Source organism: Octopus bimaculoides, chromosome 1, assembly GCF_046866305.1.
Source record: "Octopus bimaculoides isolate indiv1 chromosome 1, ASM4686630v1, whole genome shotgun sequence".
NCBI lineage: Eukaryota > Metazoa > Mollusca > Cephalopoda > Octopoda > Octopodidae > Octopus > Octopus bimaculoides.
In genome coordinates, this window is record NC_142928.1 from 99361594 (window position 1) to 99376546 (window position 14953).

Below are 14953 nucleotides of genomic sequence, written 5' to 3' on the forward strand. Positions count from 1 at the left end.
TGCTGGCATGGGTTGGACACTTTGACAAGAGATAGGCAAGCTAGATTTCATTGTCTGCTTTGGTATGGTTTCTACAGCTGGATGCCCTTTCTAATGCCCATCACTTTGTAGAGTGTACTGGATGCTTTTTATGTGGCACCAGCACTGGTGCTTTTGACGTAGCACCATCACCAGCAGGGTTGCCAAAAATCTTGCAAAACAAAGACTTCTCAGCTGGGAGAGGGAGTGGATTTGAGGGTGGTGGCTTTTTGCCAGTTGAGAGATTGAAGCATAATAAAAGGATAGATATGTGTCTTTCTATAGAGGAGATACTTGGCCACCCCAGTAGGAAAAGAAAGGCGAAAGGAGGAGGATGTTCCATAAGAGTTTAAGGGGAGATGTTTAGAGAAGGGAAGAGGTGACTGTAGTAAGTAATGGTGAGGAAAATTGGAGTGTGTGTAGGTAAGCATGTTAGGAATAGTGGAGGGGCCTGCAGCAGGTGGTGATCATGAGTGGTGGGTACTCCACACTCCAAAATTAAATGCTGTTTACTAAGGGCTAATTTTGACCTAAACACATACTTAAAATAGTTAATCAAAAGGAAGGCGTGGAGGGAATTAACAAATTTAATTGCCAAAAGTGCATGGGAATTTGGCTAAATGTCTTCTACAATAGTCATGGGCCAACCAAAGCCTAGTGAGTGGATCTGGTAGATGGAGATTGTGTGAAAGCCCAGTGTGTACATTACTATCTCCTTGTCATGACATTACATGATAGTTGTAAGAGGGTATCACTGTCATGCAAGTATTGTCCTTCATTTTTAATCTTCTGAGATATATCTGGTCATGGAAAAATATTACCTGTTACCAACCCTCACCTAAGGGTTGGTGACAAGAAGGGCGTCCAGCTGTAGAAAATCTGCCTCAATAAATTCTGTCTAACCCATGCAATGAGAAATGGCTGTTAAATGACAATGATGAACGATGATGACATAGTTATAAGTAAATATAAATAGGTAGTCTTCAATGACACATCAGTGCTACTGCTGCTAACAAAAACTATATGCAATCACTACTGAACCCCCAAAAATGACAGAAATCACATGCCACATATTCTACACAACAAACAGATGAAACACTCAAGTAAACTAGAAACACTACAATTATACAAGAGAGTATACAAACAGCAATTCTACTCTCTTAAAAGACAATGCTGCACACACCTCAGGAATGTGAAAGTATACTGGATACGGCAGTAGAAGTTCATATGAAACTGTTGAACAACAACAATAATAATCTTTTCTACAATAGGTACACTCACACACAAATCCATGTGAGATTGCATGCTCATTTGTACCTTTCACTTTATTTTGAAGAAGATGTAAACAACAGCCCAAAAGATGAAGAAAAAAAATCAGTGCTCTTAAAAGTTTACCAAGTTTACCTTGCCACTATTACTTTCAGTGAACAAACCACTAATTGGCAAATTGGAAATTTGTAACCAATGATGATATTATTTGAGAATTGCAATATCACAAAATTAAATTAAATAATTACATACTCAAGTTCATCAAATTGTTCCTCCAGAGTTTTCTTCTCCTGAGACATATTCTGAATTTCTTTCTTTAGTTCAGCAACATTGATGGATTCCTCAGTAGCTTTCAATGATTTCTCCTTTATTAACACAACAGAACAGAAATGCATTATTGAAATACTAATCAGATAAAGTAATACATTTTACAATATATTATGTAAAGCTTAAACAATACTTGCTTCTAAGCTGTGCCAACGTCGTCTCCTTCATGGGACATGAAACTCAGCTTGCGAAAACTTATTGGGGCAAGCGAAAGCGAAATCGGGATAGCACCTGTGCCCAGCGTCGCCTTTCTGGCACTTGTGCCCGTGACATGTGTAAGGATTTTCGAGCGAGATCGTTGCCAGTGCCACTGGACTGGCTCTTGTGCAGGTGGCACATAAAATACACCATTTTGAGCGTGGCCGTTGCCAGTACCGCCTGACTGGCCTTTGTGCAGGTGACACGTAAAAGCACCCACTACACTCTCGGAGTGGTTGGCGTTAGGAAGGGCATCCAGCTGTAGAAACTCTGCCAAATCTGATTGGAGCCTGGTGTAGCCATCTGGCTTCACCAGTCCCTCAGTCAAATCGTCCAACCCATGCTAGCATGGAAAGCGGACGTTAAACGATGATGATGATGATGATGATGATGAAGCTGAAGAATCATTAGTCATCTTTTTGCTGGCATGAATTATAGAGGCTTTCTATGGCAGTATTTTACAGCCAGATACCCTTTCTGATGCCAACCCTTTTAGTTACCTCTTACAACTAACCAGGGTACAGTGTACCTGTTCTAAGACCTAATTTTTAATATAGGACAGTCAGAAATTTGTGGGAAGGCACAAATACAGCTGTGTGATTATGAAGTTTGCTTTTCAAACATACGGTTTTGGGTTCAGTCTTACTGCGTGGTACCTTAGGCAAGTGTCTTCTACTATGGCCCGAGGCTGACCAAAGCCTTATAAATAGATCTGGTAAAAGGAAACTGAAAGAATCCACTCATATATTGTAATGTTTATGTTAGAATTGCAAAGTTGCATAGTAGTAAGACATGAGCCTTGAATGTAAAGGATTTGAAAAGACTAGAAAGAAATTATGTTAGCATGTTCTACTGGATATTTAACGTTAAGTGTGGATGAATGACAAAGCACAAATATGTTGAGAGAAAAATTAATAAGAAGAATCAAATGTAGTATGCAAGAAGAAGACTGTGATGCATATGGATGAGGACAGCTGTATAAAGTGCTGACACAACAAAAAAAAGGTAACATAATTGAGCCTTAAATCTTAGATCAATACCATGTTGCTTAGGCTGGCCAGGGTCAAAATCCCACATTATTAATATTGGCGTAATGACCCTCTGTAGACACAACAAAAAAAATGGAAACATATTTGAGCCTTAAATCTTTGATCAACATCATGTCCTTTTGACTGTTCAGGGTCAAAATCCCCATGTTATTAATATTGGTGTAATGACTCTCCTTAAATACAACAAAAAAAGGGAAACATATTTGAACCTTAAATCTTAGATCATGTCCCTTAGGCTGGCCAGGGTCAAAATCCCAGGTGAATGATTCTTTCATTGGTTACATTTGATCAGGTCAAGTGAGGCTTAGTAATGCAATATCACCTAATGATCTTGATCCTTTAGTTTAACAACCTCTCAAAAAGGGGACAAGCATAGCCCTATTGCTGCAAAATTTATAATAAAATTAAGAAAGAAAATTAAAGTTGTAATGTAGCTTACAGCAGACTTCAAATCAGCAGAGATTTCATCAAGGTATTTGGCAGAACTTTCCATTTGTTGCAGGGCATACTCACATTTTTGAATTTCTGCTATGTTCTTTTTCTGGAAATAAAACATGCACATTTGTCAGAACTCATCTACATACCAGCAAGGCTGCAGCAGAATGACTGTAACATAAACTCTCATCATCATTTAAAGTCTATTTTCCATGCTGGCATGGGCTAGACCAGTGGTTCTCAAGAGGGCTCCATGTGACCCTGGGGAGGGTGGTGGTGGCTATAAGATTTGTTAAAATATTTTGTGTATTGTAGAAGCATAATCAATTTATTACACATAATTCTTAATTTTTTTTATAGAATTCTTAATATTCAATTATAAAAATACAGGAAGATGTTTTTTTTATACACATCAAATGGCTATGGAAGTCCATTAGCATAAAATAAGAATCAAAGGGGTCCATAGGGAAATATGGTTGAGAACCACTGGGTTAGAGGATTCATCAGGAGCTGGTGTGCCAGACGACTGTACCAAACACTCCAATGTCTGCTTTGACATGGTTTCTAAGGTTGAATGCTCTTCTTTTGTCAACCACTGAACAAGGTGCTATTTATGTGAAGTCACTCACTGAGTTGCAAGACAAGAACTCCTTGACTGAAGGAGGAACAGTAGTATCGAATTAGGTGGCTATTGCTAGGTGATGAGAGACCAACGCATGATAGATGGACAGGAACAGGTGTCTTGAAGTAGGAAGACAGATATATACAGGTGTTTTGATGTAGGAAGACAGTTACCCCAGTTGGAAAAGAAAGAAAACAGTGGTAAAGATGTGTCAGGGTGCCCCTTCAAGTTACAAGAAGGGGAATATAGGAAAGTGAACAACAATAAAACAATAACTAAGTCAACATATTTCTTACCGTTATTTCTTCTTCCATCTTAATTCTCTGTTCAAGTTGAACCTTTTTTTCTTTAACTCCATCCATTTCTTGCTGTATACGTTGCTCATTCTCTTCAAATCTTTTCTATTTGAAGAATTAACACGTTTTAATTGGAGGTAGGGGAGAAAACAAAAACAAAAAAAAAACCCAGGAATTTTATCAGTTTAGCCCTAGCATTTTAATTTATCTTGAGTAGTCAATAAATAAAATACACCCAAAATCTCAGCTTTATGTAATTTAACCCTCTAGCATTCAAACTGGTCTTATCCAAGCATAAATATTCTACTAGTTTTGTGTTAAAATTGGCCAGAGCTGGCCTCTCACACCTATCCTACATCATTCTAAAAATAAGCAATCACACTATGAAAATCTCTTGTTGACTTTGAGCTTCACCTACCCATTGATGGGATGTTAACAGACTCAACTTCAACAAAGAGCTAACTTTCTACTTTACATCTTTTTCAAGTATAATAAAAAAAAGAAACACACTTCTGTCAATAAAAAGAACAATTAAAAAAGTTCATTCTGTGAGCACAACATAATAGTTGTAAGAGTTGGACTCAGTTTTGACAATGTTGATATCGTTTAACACCAAGTTTCACCCTCATTAAACTTATCAAAGGTCTTCTGACCATGACCATCCTGTCTTTTCCCAGTCATAGTGTATACATAACAGATTAGTACAGATAAGATACATTAGCACAGAGAGGCCAATATCTAGATCAAATCCATGAGTACATAGGTCAGTAGTTCTTAAAACTTCATGACTTAAAGGCTCACTGGAGATCAAATATGACAAAATTACGAATGCAATTCATATAGAAAGTATGAAGTAAAAGCAACTTGAAATTAAAAATTTAGAAAAAATAACGAAAATTACTGCTTACCTTATATTATAATAACCTACTTGTGAAGAGCAAAATTATGAATAACAAGTTTTCTGAAACACTCTGGTATTAGTATGGCAATTCTAAAGCTTTGACCTTCTGAACCTACAAGTATGCTTTAGCAGGTATGATTTCATTTGACTATACACCCCTGGGAAAGGCAGTGAGCTGCTAGAATTATTAGCACACTGGGCAAAATGCTTAGCAGCATTTTGTCCAACTTTACGTTCTGAGTTCAAATTCCACTGAGGTTAACTTTGCCTTTCACGCTTTCAGGGTTGATGAAATAAGTGCCAGTTGAGCACTAAGATCGATGTAATCAACTAGCCCCTCCCCCAAATTTGTAGAAAAGATTATTATACTCTTGGAAGATGCAAAAAGAAGGTGGCCACATGGTTTTGTCATTACAGCTAACCATTTGACAGAAACAGTGTTATTTTCAGCTACAAACACAAAACTATATTGCCAGTCACTTTTGCATCTTCTAAGAGTATAGTCAAATGGAATCACACCTGCTAAAGCGTATTTGCAGATTTAAAGGATTAAATAGCATTATTTAAAATCTGCAGTGTATCTAGATGCCCTCTCAATGAATAAGCACATCACAATGGACCATACGAAAACCACTGACTAAGGTCATATACGTGAGTACAAAGCTCAGTATCTAGGGTCAGATATGTCAGAACTCACAACTAGCTGATAGAGGTCAAAATCATTGAACAAAGCACACATGAATACACAAAAATATACAATGAATACATACCTTTTCTATTTTGATATCAGACATCAATTGTTGATGGGTGTTATTTAACTTCTCTATAAAACATTTTGTGGTCTTGTTGTCAATGGTATTCTTATCAAAGTCTGAAAGAATTTAACAACAGTATTTGTTCATTTGTTTTAAGCTTGTTTTATATGGGCATGGGTTGGAAGGAGATTTATTAAGGCAGTACTTTACAGCTGACTAAGGTCATACACGTGAGTACAAAGCTCAAAGCCACAGGAAGTAGTGTTTGCAGGGAATATAAAGACAAAATCACCATTTTGCACAAGTGGTGTCATGCAAAATGGAATATAAACACACACACACACACAATTGCTGATACAGTTTCTGCTAAGTAGTTTATATGCAAGAGACAATACAAAATACATAACTTGGCATAACTAAAATAAATTCAGTTGACTAATGTTAAAGCAAATTTGTGATCTTACCAACATCATCATCATCATCATAACTGCAGTGACGGCAGCGAGGAGGAGGATATTATTAATTAATTCTGCTTGATAACAGCTGAGTGAAATAAAAGGCAGGTAGGTCTCTAACTAAAAAATACATCCCTAGCAAGACTCAGAACTCTACTTCATCCAGTCACTGAGCAAGCATAATAAAACAAACAGGCAGTGTTCTTAGAGTATCAGACTAAATGCCTAGTGGGTATTTGTTCCAGCTCTGTGCATTCTAACATCAAATCCTACTGATGTCAACTTTATTTCCATCCTTTCAGGATCACTAAGTACCATTCCATGGCAGTGGTTTTCATGGAATCACGAGAACATTAAATGGAATGCTTTGCTGCATCTAATCCAGCTCTGTACTTTCTGCGTCCAAAATTTCTGCCTAGAATACCATTATAAAGAATAACCTCTTCCAGGTGAACTTGTAGCAAGAGTCGAATCCAAGTCACAACATTATGGAGTCAATAAAAAATGTATTAGTTGAGAACTAGAGTCAATGTGATCAACTGGTCCTATCCCAATAAAATTTCAAGCCTTGTACCCATAGGTGAAAAAATTATTATAATTATTAAGGTGATGAGCTGGCAGAATTGTTAGCATGCTGGACAAAATGTTTAGCAGCATTTCTTCCACCTTTACATTTTGAGTTCAAATCCCACTAAGGTTGACTTGGCCTTTCGTCCTTTCAGGGTCAATGAAATAAGTACTAGTTGAGAACTAGAGTTAATGTAATTAACTAGCCCCCTCTCTTCAAATTTCAGGCCTTGTACCTATATTAGAAAGAATTATTATCATTACTGAAGACAGTGAGCTAACAAAATTGTTAGCATGTCAAACAAAATATTTAGAGGTTTTCTTCCAGCTCCTTACATTCTGAATTCAAATTCTTCTGAGGCCAACTTTGTCGCTAATCCTTTTTGGACCAATAAAATAAAATACCAGTCAAGTACCAGAGACAATGTAATTAACTTGCCCTCTCTTCCCAAAATTGCTGGCCATCCCCTCCCATGTCCCCAACATCTCTCTCTCAGCTGAGAGATCCTAGTCTGGAGGGCTCATCAGCACAGGTACCACATAAAAGCACCTGTGCCAGTGCTACATAATAACACTCATGCCAGTGCCACATAAAAAGCACCCAGCACACACTGTAAAGTGGTTGGTATTAGGAAAGGCATCCAGCCTTAGATCATCCAAAACAGACAAATGTCTCCAGGGCATCTCTCCAGCTGGCCAACTCCTGTCAAACCATCCAACCCATGTTAGCATGGAGAATGGATGTTAACTGAAGGTGATGATGATGATGATGATGATGATGATGAAGTGTGCCGACAAACTGGAAAAATCAATAACAACAGTACTAATTATTATTTTATAAATTATCAAAATAAAAATGTCTGAGTGCAATAATGATTTCCAACAAAGGACAAGACCATATATTTAAGGAAGAGAGGACAGATGATTATATTAATCTCAATTTTACAGATATTCTTTTACTTGTTTCAGTCATTTGACTGCAGCCATGCTGGAGCACCGCCATTAGTCGAACAAATCAACCCCAGGACTTATTCTTTGTAAGCCTAGTACTTATTCTATCAGTCTCTTTTGCCGAACCGCTAAGTTACGGGGACGTGAACATACCAACAACGGTTGTCAAGTGATGGTGGGGGGACAGACACAAACACACACACACACACATATATATATACGACGGGCTTCTTTCAGTTTCTGTCTACCAAATCCACTCACAAGGCTTTGGTCGGCCCGAGGCTATAGTAGAAGACACTTGCCCAAGGTGCCATGCAGAGGGACTGAACCTGGAACCATGTGGTTGGTAAACAAGCTACTTACCACACAGCCACTATTGCACCTATACTTCATTTTGGCTTGTTTTTTTTTACTCTACAAGAATGAAAAGCAAAGTTAATTTTGGCGGGATCAGAACTCAAAACATTAAAACCAGGGACAAATGCAGCAAGGCATTTTGTCCATCACTCTGTCTCTTTCTTTGCTTATCTGTTTCTTCAAATTCATCTCCTGCTTATTTATGTCCCATATTTAAAGACATGGTCTAACAGCTGCACTAGTAATAGCGCTTAGTAGATACATGTTTTGCAACTCAACATACAACAATAAAAATTTCTAACTCCCACTATTAGCATGAGGTAAGGATTGTGTGGTAAGAAGTTGCTTCTTAACATGGTTCCAGATTCAGTCTCACTGCACAACATTTTGGGCAAGTGTCTTCTACTATAGCCTCAGACCAACCAAAGCCTTATGAGTGGATTTGGTAGATGGAAACTGAAAGAAGCCCTGTGTGTGTGTGTGTCTGTCTGTGTTTATTCCCAGTAACTTAGCAGTTTAGCAAAAAGGGAACCAATAGAATAAGTACTAGGCTTCAAAAAATTTGTCCTAGGGTCAATTTGTTCAACTAAAACCCCTCGGGACAATGCCAATTTTTTTTTGTATTCCAATATGGTAAAAATGAATGTGAAGCAAATAGAAGGAAAAATGTTCTCACCATCAATGTTATATTTTGTAGCCAGTTGCATGACCAAATCTGTACGGCTTTGTATATTTTCTTCATTGTTCTGAAATAGCAAGATTGATAAAAAAACAAAACAAAAACAAATATAACAATGGTTTCTGATTTAGGCTCAAGGCCAGCAACTTTAAGGAGTAGTGGTTGGTTGATATCATCAACACAAGTATTTGACTGTTACTTATTTTATTGACTAGGTGTAGGGAGGTAAAGCAAAATTGACTGCGACAGGATTTCAATGCAGATTGTAAAGAGCCAGGACAAATACTACAAAGCATTTTCTTTGTAGTATTTGAGGTAGTGAGTTTGATTCCCAGACTAGGCTGAGTATTGTGTTCTTGAGCAAGACACTTTATTTTATGTTGCTCCAGTTCACTACATATAAAGCACATACAAACCAAAAGGAAGCTGCTACATGGTCGTTCAACTTGCTATATATAACAGCCAAATTCCCATCAAATCACTCACCACAAACGAAAAAAGGTCCCTATTTTAATGACTCATAAGACATGAGCAGCTAATACAAACACTATAAGAACTTGGGTGGGACATTGCATGAAGAGGAAATAATATTAGTTTCGAATTTTGGCACAAGGCCAACAATTTCGGGGGAAGGGTTATATTGATTACATCGACCCCAGTGCTCAACTGGTACTTATTTTATCAATCCCAAAAGGATGAAAGGCAAAGTTGACCTCAGCAGAATTTGAACTCAGAACATGAATATGGATGAAATACTGTTAAGCATTTTGCCTGGTATGCCAGTTCACCGCCCTATAAAGAGGAAATAATATTGATAATGTCTGCCTTAAAACTTACTGCAGCTTCTTGGTCCAGTTTGCCAACCTCCACCAACAAAATGGATTTTTCTTGTTCATAACCTTCATTCTCATTTGCAAGTTTGTCGAGTTTCTTATTAAACTGAAAAATATGAACATTTTAAAAATAAGTTTTTATCATTCCTAATAACATTAACAAAGTGAAAAAAGTGCAAGGACTCAAACACAATTCACATGGCGCTTACCTTTCCTGTATAGTGCTCACCACTATTATGATTTCATACACTGACACAAAGTTAGAAATTTGTAAAAGTGGGAAATGACGAAAGTGCATGCTTGGAACTAATTTATTTGGCCCAGGAGGGATGAAAGGCAAAGGTAGCCAGGGCAGGATTTGAATTCATAACATAAAAGAAGGGACCCTTCTCTATCTCTTGGCATGAAGTTGCACATTCTATTCCCAGCCTGGTGTTCATAGTTTTGCAACCTCACTGGTGCTGGTGGCACAAAAAAAGCACCTGGTACATGCTGTAAAGTAGAGGGTGTTAGGAAGTGCATCCAGCTGTAGAAACCATACCGAAGCAGACATTGAAGCATGATGCAGTATTTGGGCCCATCAGACCCTGTCAAACTGGCCAACTCATGCCAGTATGCAATATAGACATTAACCCTTTAGCATTTAAATAGGTCACATCAAGTCAAAATAGTCTACCTGTTTTATGTTCAAACTGACCAGATCTGGCTTTTCAAACCAACCTTACAATATCATTCTAAAAATGAACGGTTACCTCATCAAAGCTGGAAAATAACGTATGATTAATTCAAAATAATGTGAATAAACAAGCATTACTTTTGACAGAATAATGTAAATTTCAAAGGGTTAAACAATGATTAAAATGATGATGATAATGATGATTTATTCCAGCACTCTTATATCTCCTGGACTTGACTGCTAAGAATTAAACATCTTAATTATAAATGCAATACAATGCAAGTTATTCTCCACAACAACAATGATTTCTTACATAGACACATGGTCAATTTAAAAAAAAAAAGTTATAGTTAACTGAATATAAGGACCAGTATATTATTGATGCTACTATCTATATCAGTCCTGAGTGATGAAATCTATGTTCAGCCCTAGCAGGATTTGAGCTTAGAATCAAAAAGTGGGGAAACTAAACATTGTAAAATATAAAGAGTTAAAATTTCGTACAAGAAAAACTTATTGTAAAATAAGTTTGGAACTCAACACTGCCCCCCAATAAACAGTGTGTACTGGTCTGATAAGTATTAGGAATCTCAAAGATCTATGAGGCTGGTGCTTGTTCCAAGTTTCTGAATCATTAAGTGAATGAGAGACAAAGCTTCCTCTGTATAGGGTCTATTGCCTATTGCATGTAGCTTGAGCCACAAAAGGAATTAAACTGTAAACCAACAAATGTTCCATCATCACTAGAGAGTTGCTACTGTATGAAACCTTTTTAGAATGAGATGGATTTAAGAATCTGAGCAGTACATAATTGCCACTGAGAAGATATGAAGCACTTATTTCTCACCTGGTTGTCTGGGACACAATTACTTGGTTGTCTATGCTTTCAAAATATCACTATTTCAACTTATTTGGGACTCATTAACTTTAGTAAAGTCATTATATACACTTCCATCAGACCATATGAATAAATATTCAGTATCCTCTATGTAAGACTTAAGAGGTGGCAATTTGGGAAAATGTCTTCTACTCTAACCTTAGGTTGACCAACACAATGCAAGTGGAATTTGATAGTCACAAACAGCAAAACTCATTGTATATGTGTGTCATTGTGGTTATAGTTTGCTTCCCAACTACGTGGTTTTTGGTTCAGTCCCACTGCGTGACACCTTAGGCAAGTGTCTTCTACCATAACCTTGTAAATGGATTTGGTAGACAGAAAATGAAAGAAGCTCATCATACGTGTGTATATGCTTGTTTCTCTGTCTTTACATGATGATGATGATGATCATCGTTTAATGTCCGCTTTCCATGCTAGCATGGGTTGGACGATTTGACTGAGGACTGGTGAAACCAGATGGCTACACCAGGCTCCAATCTGATTTGGCAGAGTTTCTACAGCTGGATGCCCTTCCTAACGCCAACCACTCCGAGAGTGTAGTGGGTGTTTTTACGTGCCACCGACACGAAGGCCAGTCAGGCGGTACTGGCAACGGCCACGCTCAAAATGGTGTATTTTATGTGCCACCCGCACAAGAGCCAGTCCAGGGGCACTAGCAACGATCTCACTCGAAAGTCCTTACACATGATGTATATGTTTTTATGTCTACAGATCTAAAAACCAGTGTTGATTATGTGTCCTTTTATGTCTTGCAACTTTGGGGTCAATATGAGTGACTAAACACTTGAATGTAGTATCTGAGTATGATTGTAGTCCAATCAATAAAAGAGTAATTAGATACTTATACACTATGCAGAAAATGAATTAATTATATATATCAGTAAATATATGCAGAGAGAATGTTTGTTTGACCAACAATTGTGATTTAACTTGGTTATTTCTTAACAGCCGTAATGTAACCAAAAACACCTGCTTTCAGATCAAATTGTATAGTCTATGTTATATAATAAGATGGTGAGCTGGCAGAATTGTTAGTACGCCAGACAAAATGCTTAGCAGTATTTCAGCAATCTTTACATACTGAATTCAAATTCTACCGGGGGTTGATTTTGCCTTTCATCCTTTTGGAGGTAATAAAGTAAGTACCAGTTGAGCACTGGGATTGATGCAATCAACCAGCCCCATCCCACAAAATTTCAACCATGTGCCTATAGAAGAAAGGACTCTATAGTGTGATGCACCACCCTTCTTGGTTCCAAGTTTAAATCCTGCCACAGAAATAATGAATACTAGCTGAGAAGCAATAGCAATGATTACCTCTGAAAGAGAGTCTTCTTTTTCTTGCAAGTTGTCTTCAAATTTATTTATCATTGTCTGCAACTCAGCAGTGCTTCCTGTAAGAACAGAAACAAATTTATAATGCTAAGGGCTGAAGATTGATTTCTCATACTTAATAGAAAACAAGTTCCACTCTCACTTTATAGCTGACTGGTTAACAAAACTTACATATGCATCTGATTGTTTACCTAATTAAAGTAAATAATTATAATTAATATTAATTTATCTATTTATCAACTATTTCATATCTATTTGTTTTTAAATGAGAGAGAAATAGACTGTTAAAGTAAGTTAACAAAAGATGAGGCTCCACATCTACAATGCATCAGCTCTCTACATTCTCCTCTATGGAGCAGAAACATGGCCCCTCACAAAGACCTGGGCAAAGAGACTCAAGGGCTTCGATAGCAGAGCCCTAAGAACCATCGAGAACATTAGATGGTACCATCATGTTTTCAATAAAGAACTAGATGTGCACATGTATCAGTTCAAAGCCTCCCACCTCATAGCGATCTGTTGCATGCACTGGTATGGACATGTCCTCTATCTCCTGCTAGATCATCCATCCTAACAGGGCTTTACTCTCATTCAACTCAGCAGCTGCGACTGGAAGAGGCCTCATGGTTAGCCCTGCACCAGATGGGTGGACACGAATGGGGAAGATCTCCAGAGGCTTCACATCACCTTGTCAATGCAGAGGAGCTGACACAGAACCACCAGCGATGGAGAGCACTGGTGGATCTGGTCGGCTTTAAGCATGATGATGTCTCTAGAACCACTAACCTGGGATGACCCCAGCCTCATCATGCAAGAGCATGAAGCAGCCACTGGTCATCATTGCTCCTGTTACTCATTCAATCAAGAAAACTAAGTAAAGCATGTTTGTCAGCTGTGTAAGATGAGTCATAGTAAGATGAGCACATTTCATAGTTATATTGGCAACTACTCATTTTACAAGAAGCAAGCTTATAGTGAATGAATAAGGAATCCTCAACATGGCTGCCCTGACTACTAGAAATAGTAATCAAAGCTCCTTAAAACTCTACTGTCAGAATAAGATCCATGCATTGCATTAAAATCTATTAGAGTCACAATAAGAGGTGTTGGGCTTATGATAAAATCAATCACCACTGCCACAAAATCAGATATTAACCTTTTAGCATTCACATTACTCTGTCAAACATAATGCTTATTTAATCCCATTGTTTTGAATTAATCATGTATTATCTCATAAAATTGAGACTTCTATGATGTGACTGTTTATCTTTAGAATGATATTGTAGGGTTGATATGAGAGGCCAGATGTGGCCACTTTCAACATGAAAATGGTGGAATATTTGGGTTGGATATAGCTGGTTTAAATGCTAAGGCTTAATAACATTTATGCTACATACATTACTATTAAAAATAAGATCTATTTATTTCATTGATATTGCATGAAGATTTTAAAGAAATGTTGAGAACTCATTGTTAATGTATGTTCCTTCACATTAGAAGAGACACCTCAAACCATCACAAAATGCACCTATCATCGTCATCATCATCATTTAACGTCTGCTTTCCATGCTAGTATGGGTTGGACGATCTGACTGAAGACTGGCAAACCAGATGGCTGCACCAGGCTCCGATCTGATCTGGCAGAGTTTCTATAGCTGAATGCCCTTCCTAACGCCAACCACTCCGAGAATGTAGTGGGTGATTTTACGTGCCAGTCAGGCAGTACTGGCAACGGCCATGCTCAAATGGTGATTTTTACGTGCCACCTGCACAGGAGCCAGTCCAGCGGCACTGGCAACGACCTCGTTCGAATGTTTTTTTCGTGTCAGTAAGGCAACGCTGGTAACGATCATGCTCAAATGGTGCCACCGGCACGGGAACCAGACAGCTACTCTGGCAATGATCATGCTCGGATGGTGCTGTTAGCGCTCCACTGACACAGGTGCCCAAAATTGTATCTGTAGCTATCACAGTTTCTGTAGTTGGATAAACATTACAACATGTATAACAACTAAACCAAGTCAAGCCAATGAAGAAGTTTCTACATGATCTTCCACCCTACTAGAAGTCAAATAAGGAATATCCCTCAAATGACACCACACCATCTTTAACAGAAAGAGCACATTGGACAATATAGTTCTAGATACACAATGCCTGAAATTATGATAAAATAGTCATGACTGGAACAGCCATGAGTACAAGGTTGCTTGATTTGAACTGACCTGGAAATATTATGAACTTACCTTCAAATTCAGTTTCAATATTTTTTCTTAATTCCTCAACAGATATCTGTAAGTGCTTTCTTTCAGTTTGGACAACCTCTAAAAAT

At 37.8% G+C, this 14953-nt stretch overlaps 1 protein-coding gene across 10 annotated transcripts in view; it reads right to left on the bottom strand.

Annotated features, from left to right (window-relative positions):
• The window catches only part of LOC106876178 (DNA repair protein RAD50), a 91660-nt gene that overhangs the window by 49366 nt on the left and 27341 nt on the right, over positions 1–14953 (bottom strand). For 9 of the 10 annotated variants that reach the window (XM_014924609.3, XM_014924614.3, XM_014924612.3 and 6 more), the window contains 8 exons: positions 14868–14945; positions 12607–12683; positions 9717–9818; positions 8877–8946; positions 5886–5986; positions 4215–4319; positions 3301–3402; positions 1540–1652 (listed from right to left, as the gene is read on the bottom strand). In XM_014924609.3, the coding sequence (XP_014780095.2) occupies positions 1540–1652; positions 3301–3402; positions 4215–4319; positions 5886–5986; positions 8877–8946; positions 9717–9818; positions 12607–12683; positions 14868–14945 (748 nt within the window). Of the gene's footprint in view, positions 1–1539; positions 1653–3300; positions 3403–4214; positions 4320–5885; positions 5987–8876; positions 8947–9716; positions 9819–12606; positions 12684–14863; positions 14946–14953 lie in introns of all 10 variants that reach the window. The other variant, XM_089354567.1, reaches the window with a different exon arrangement.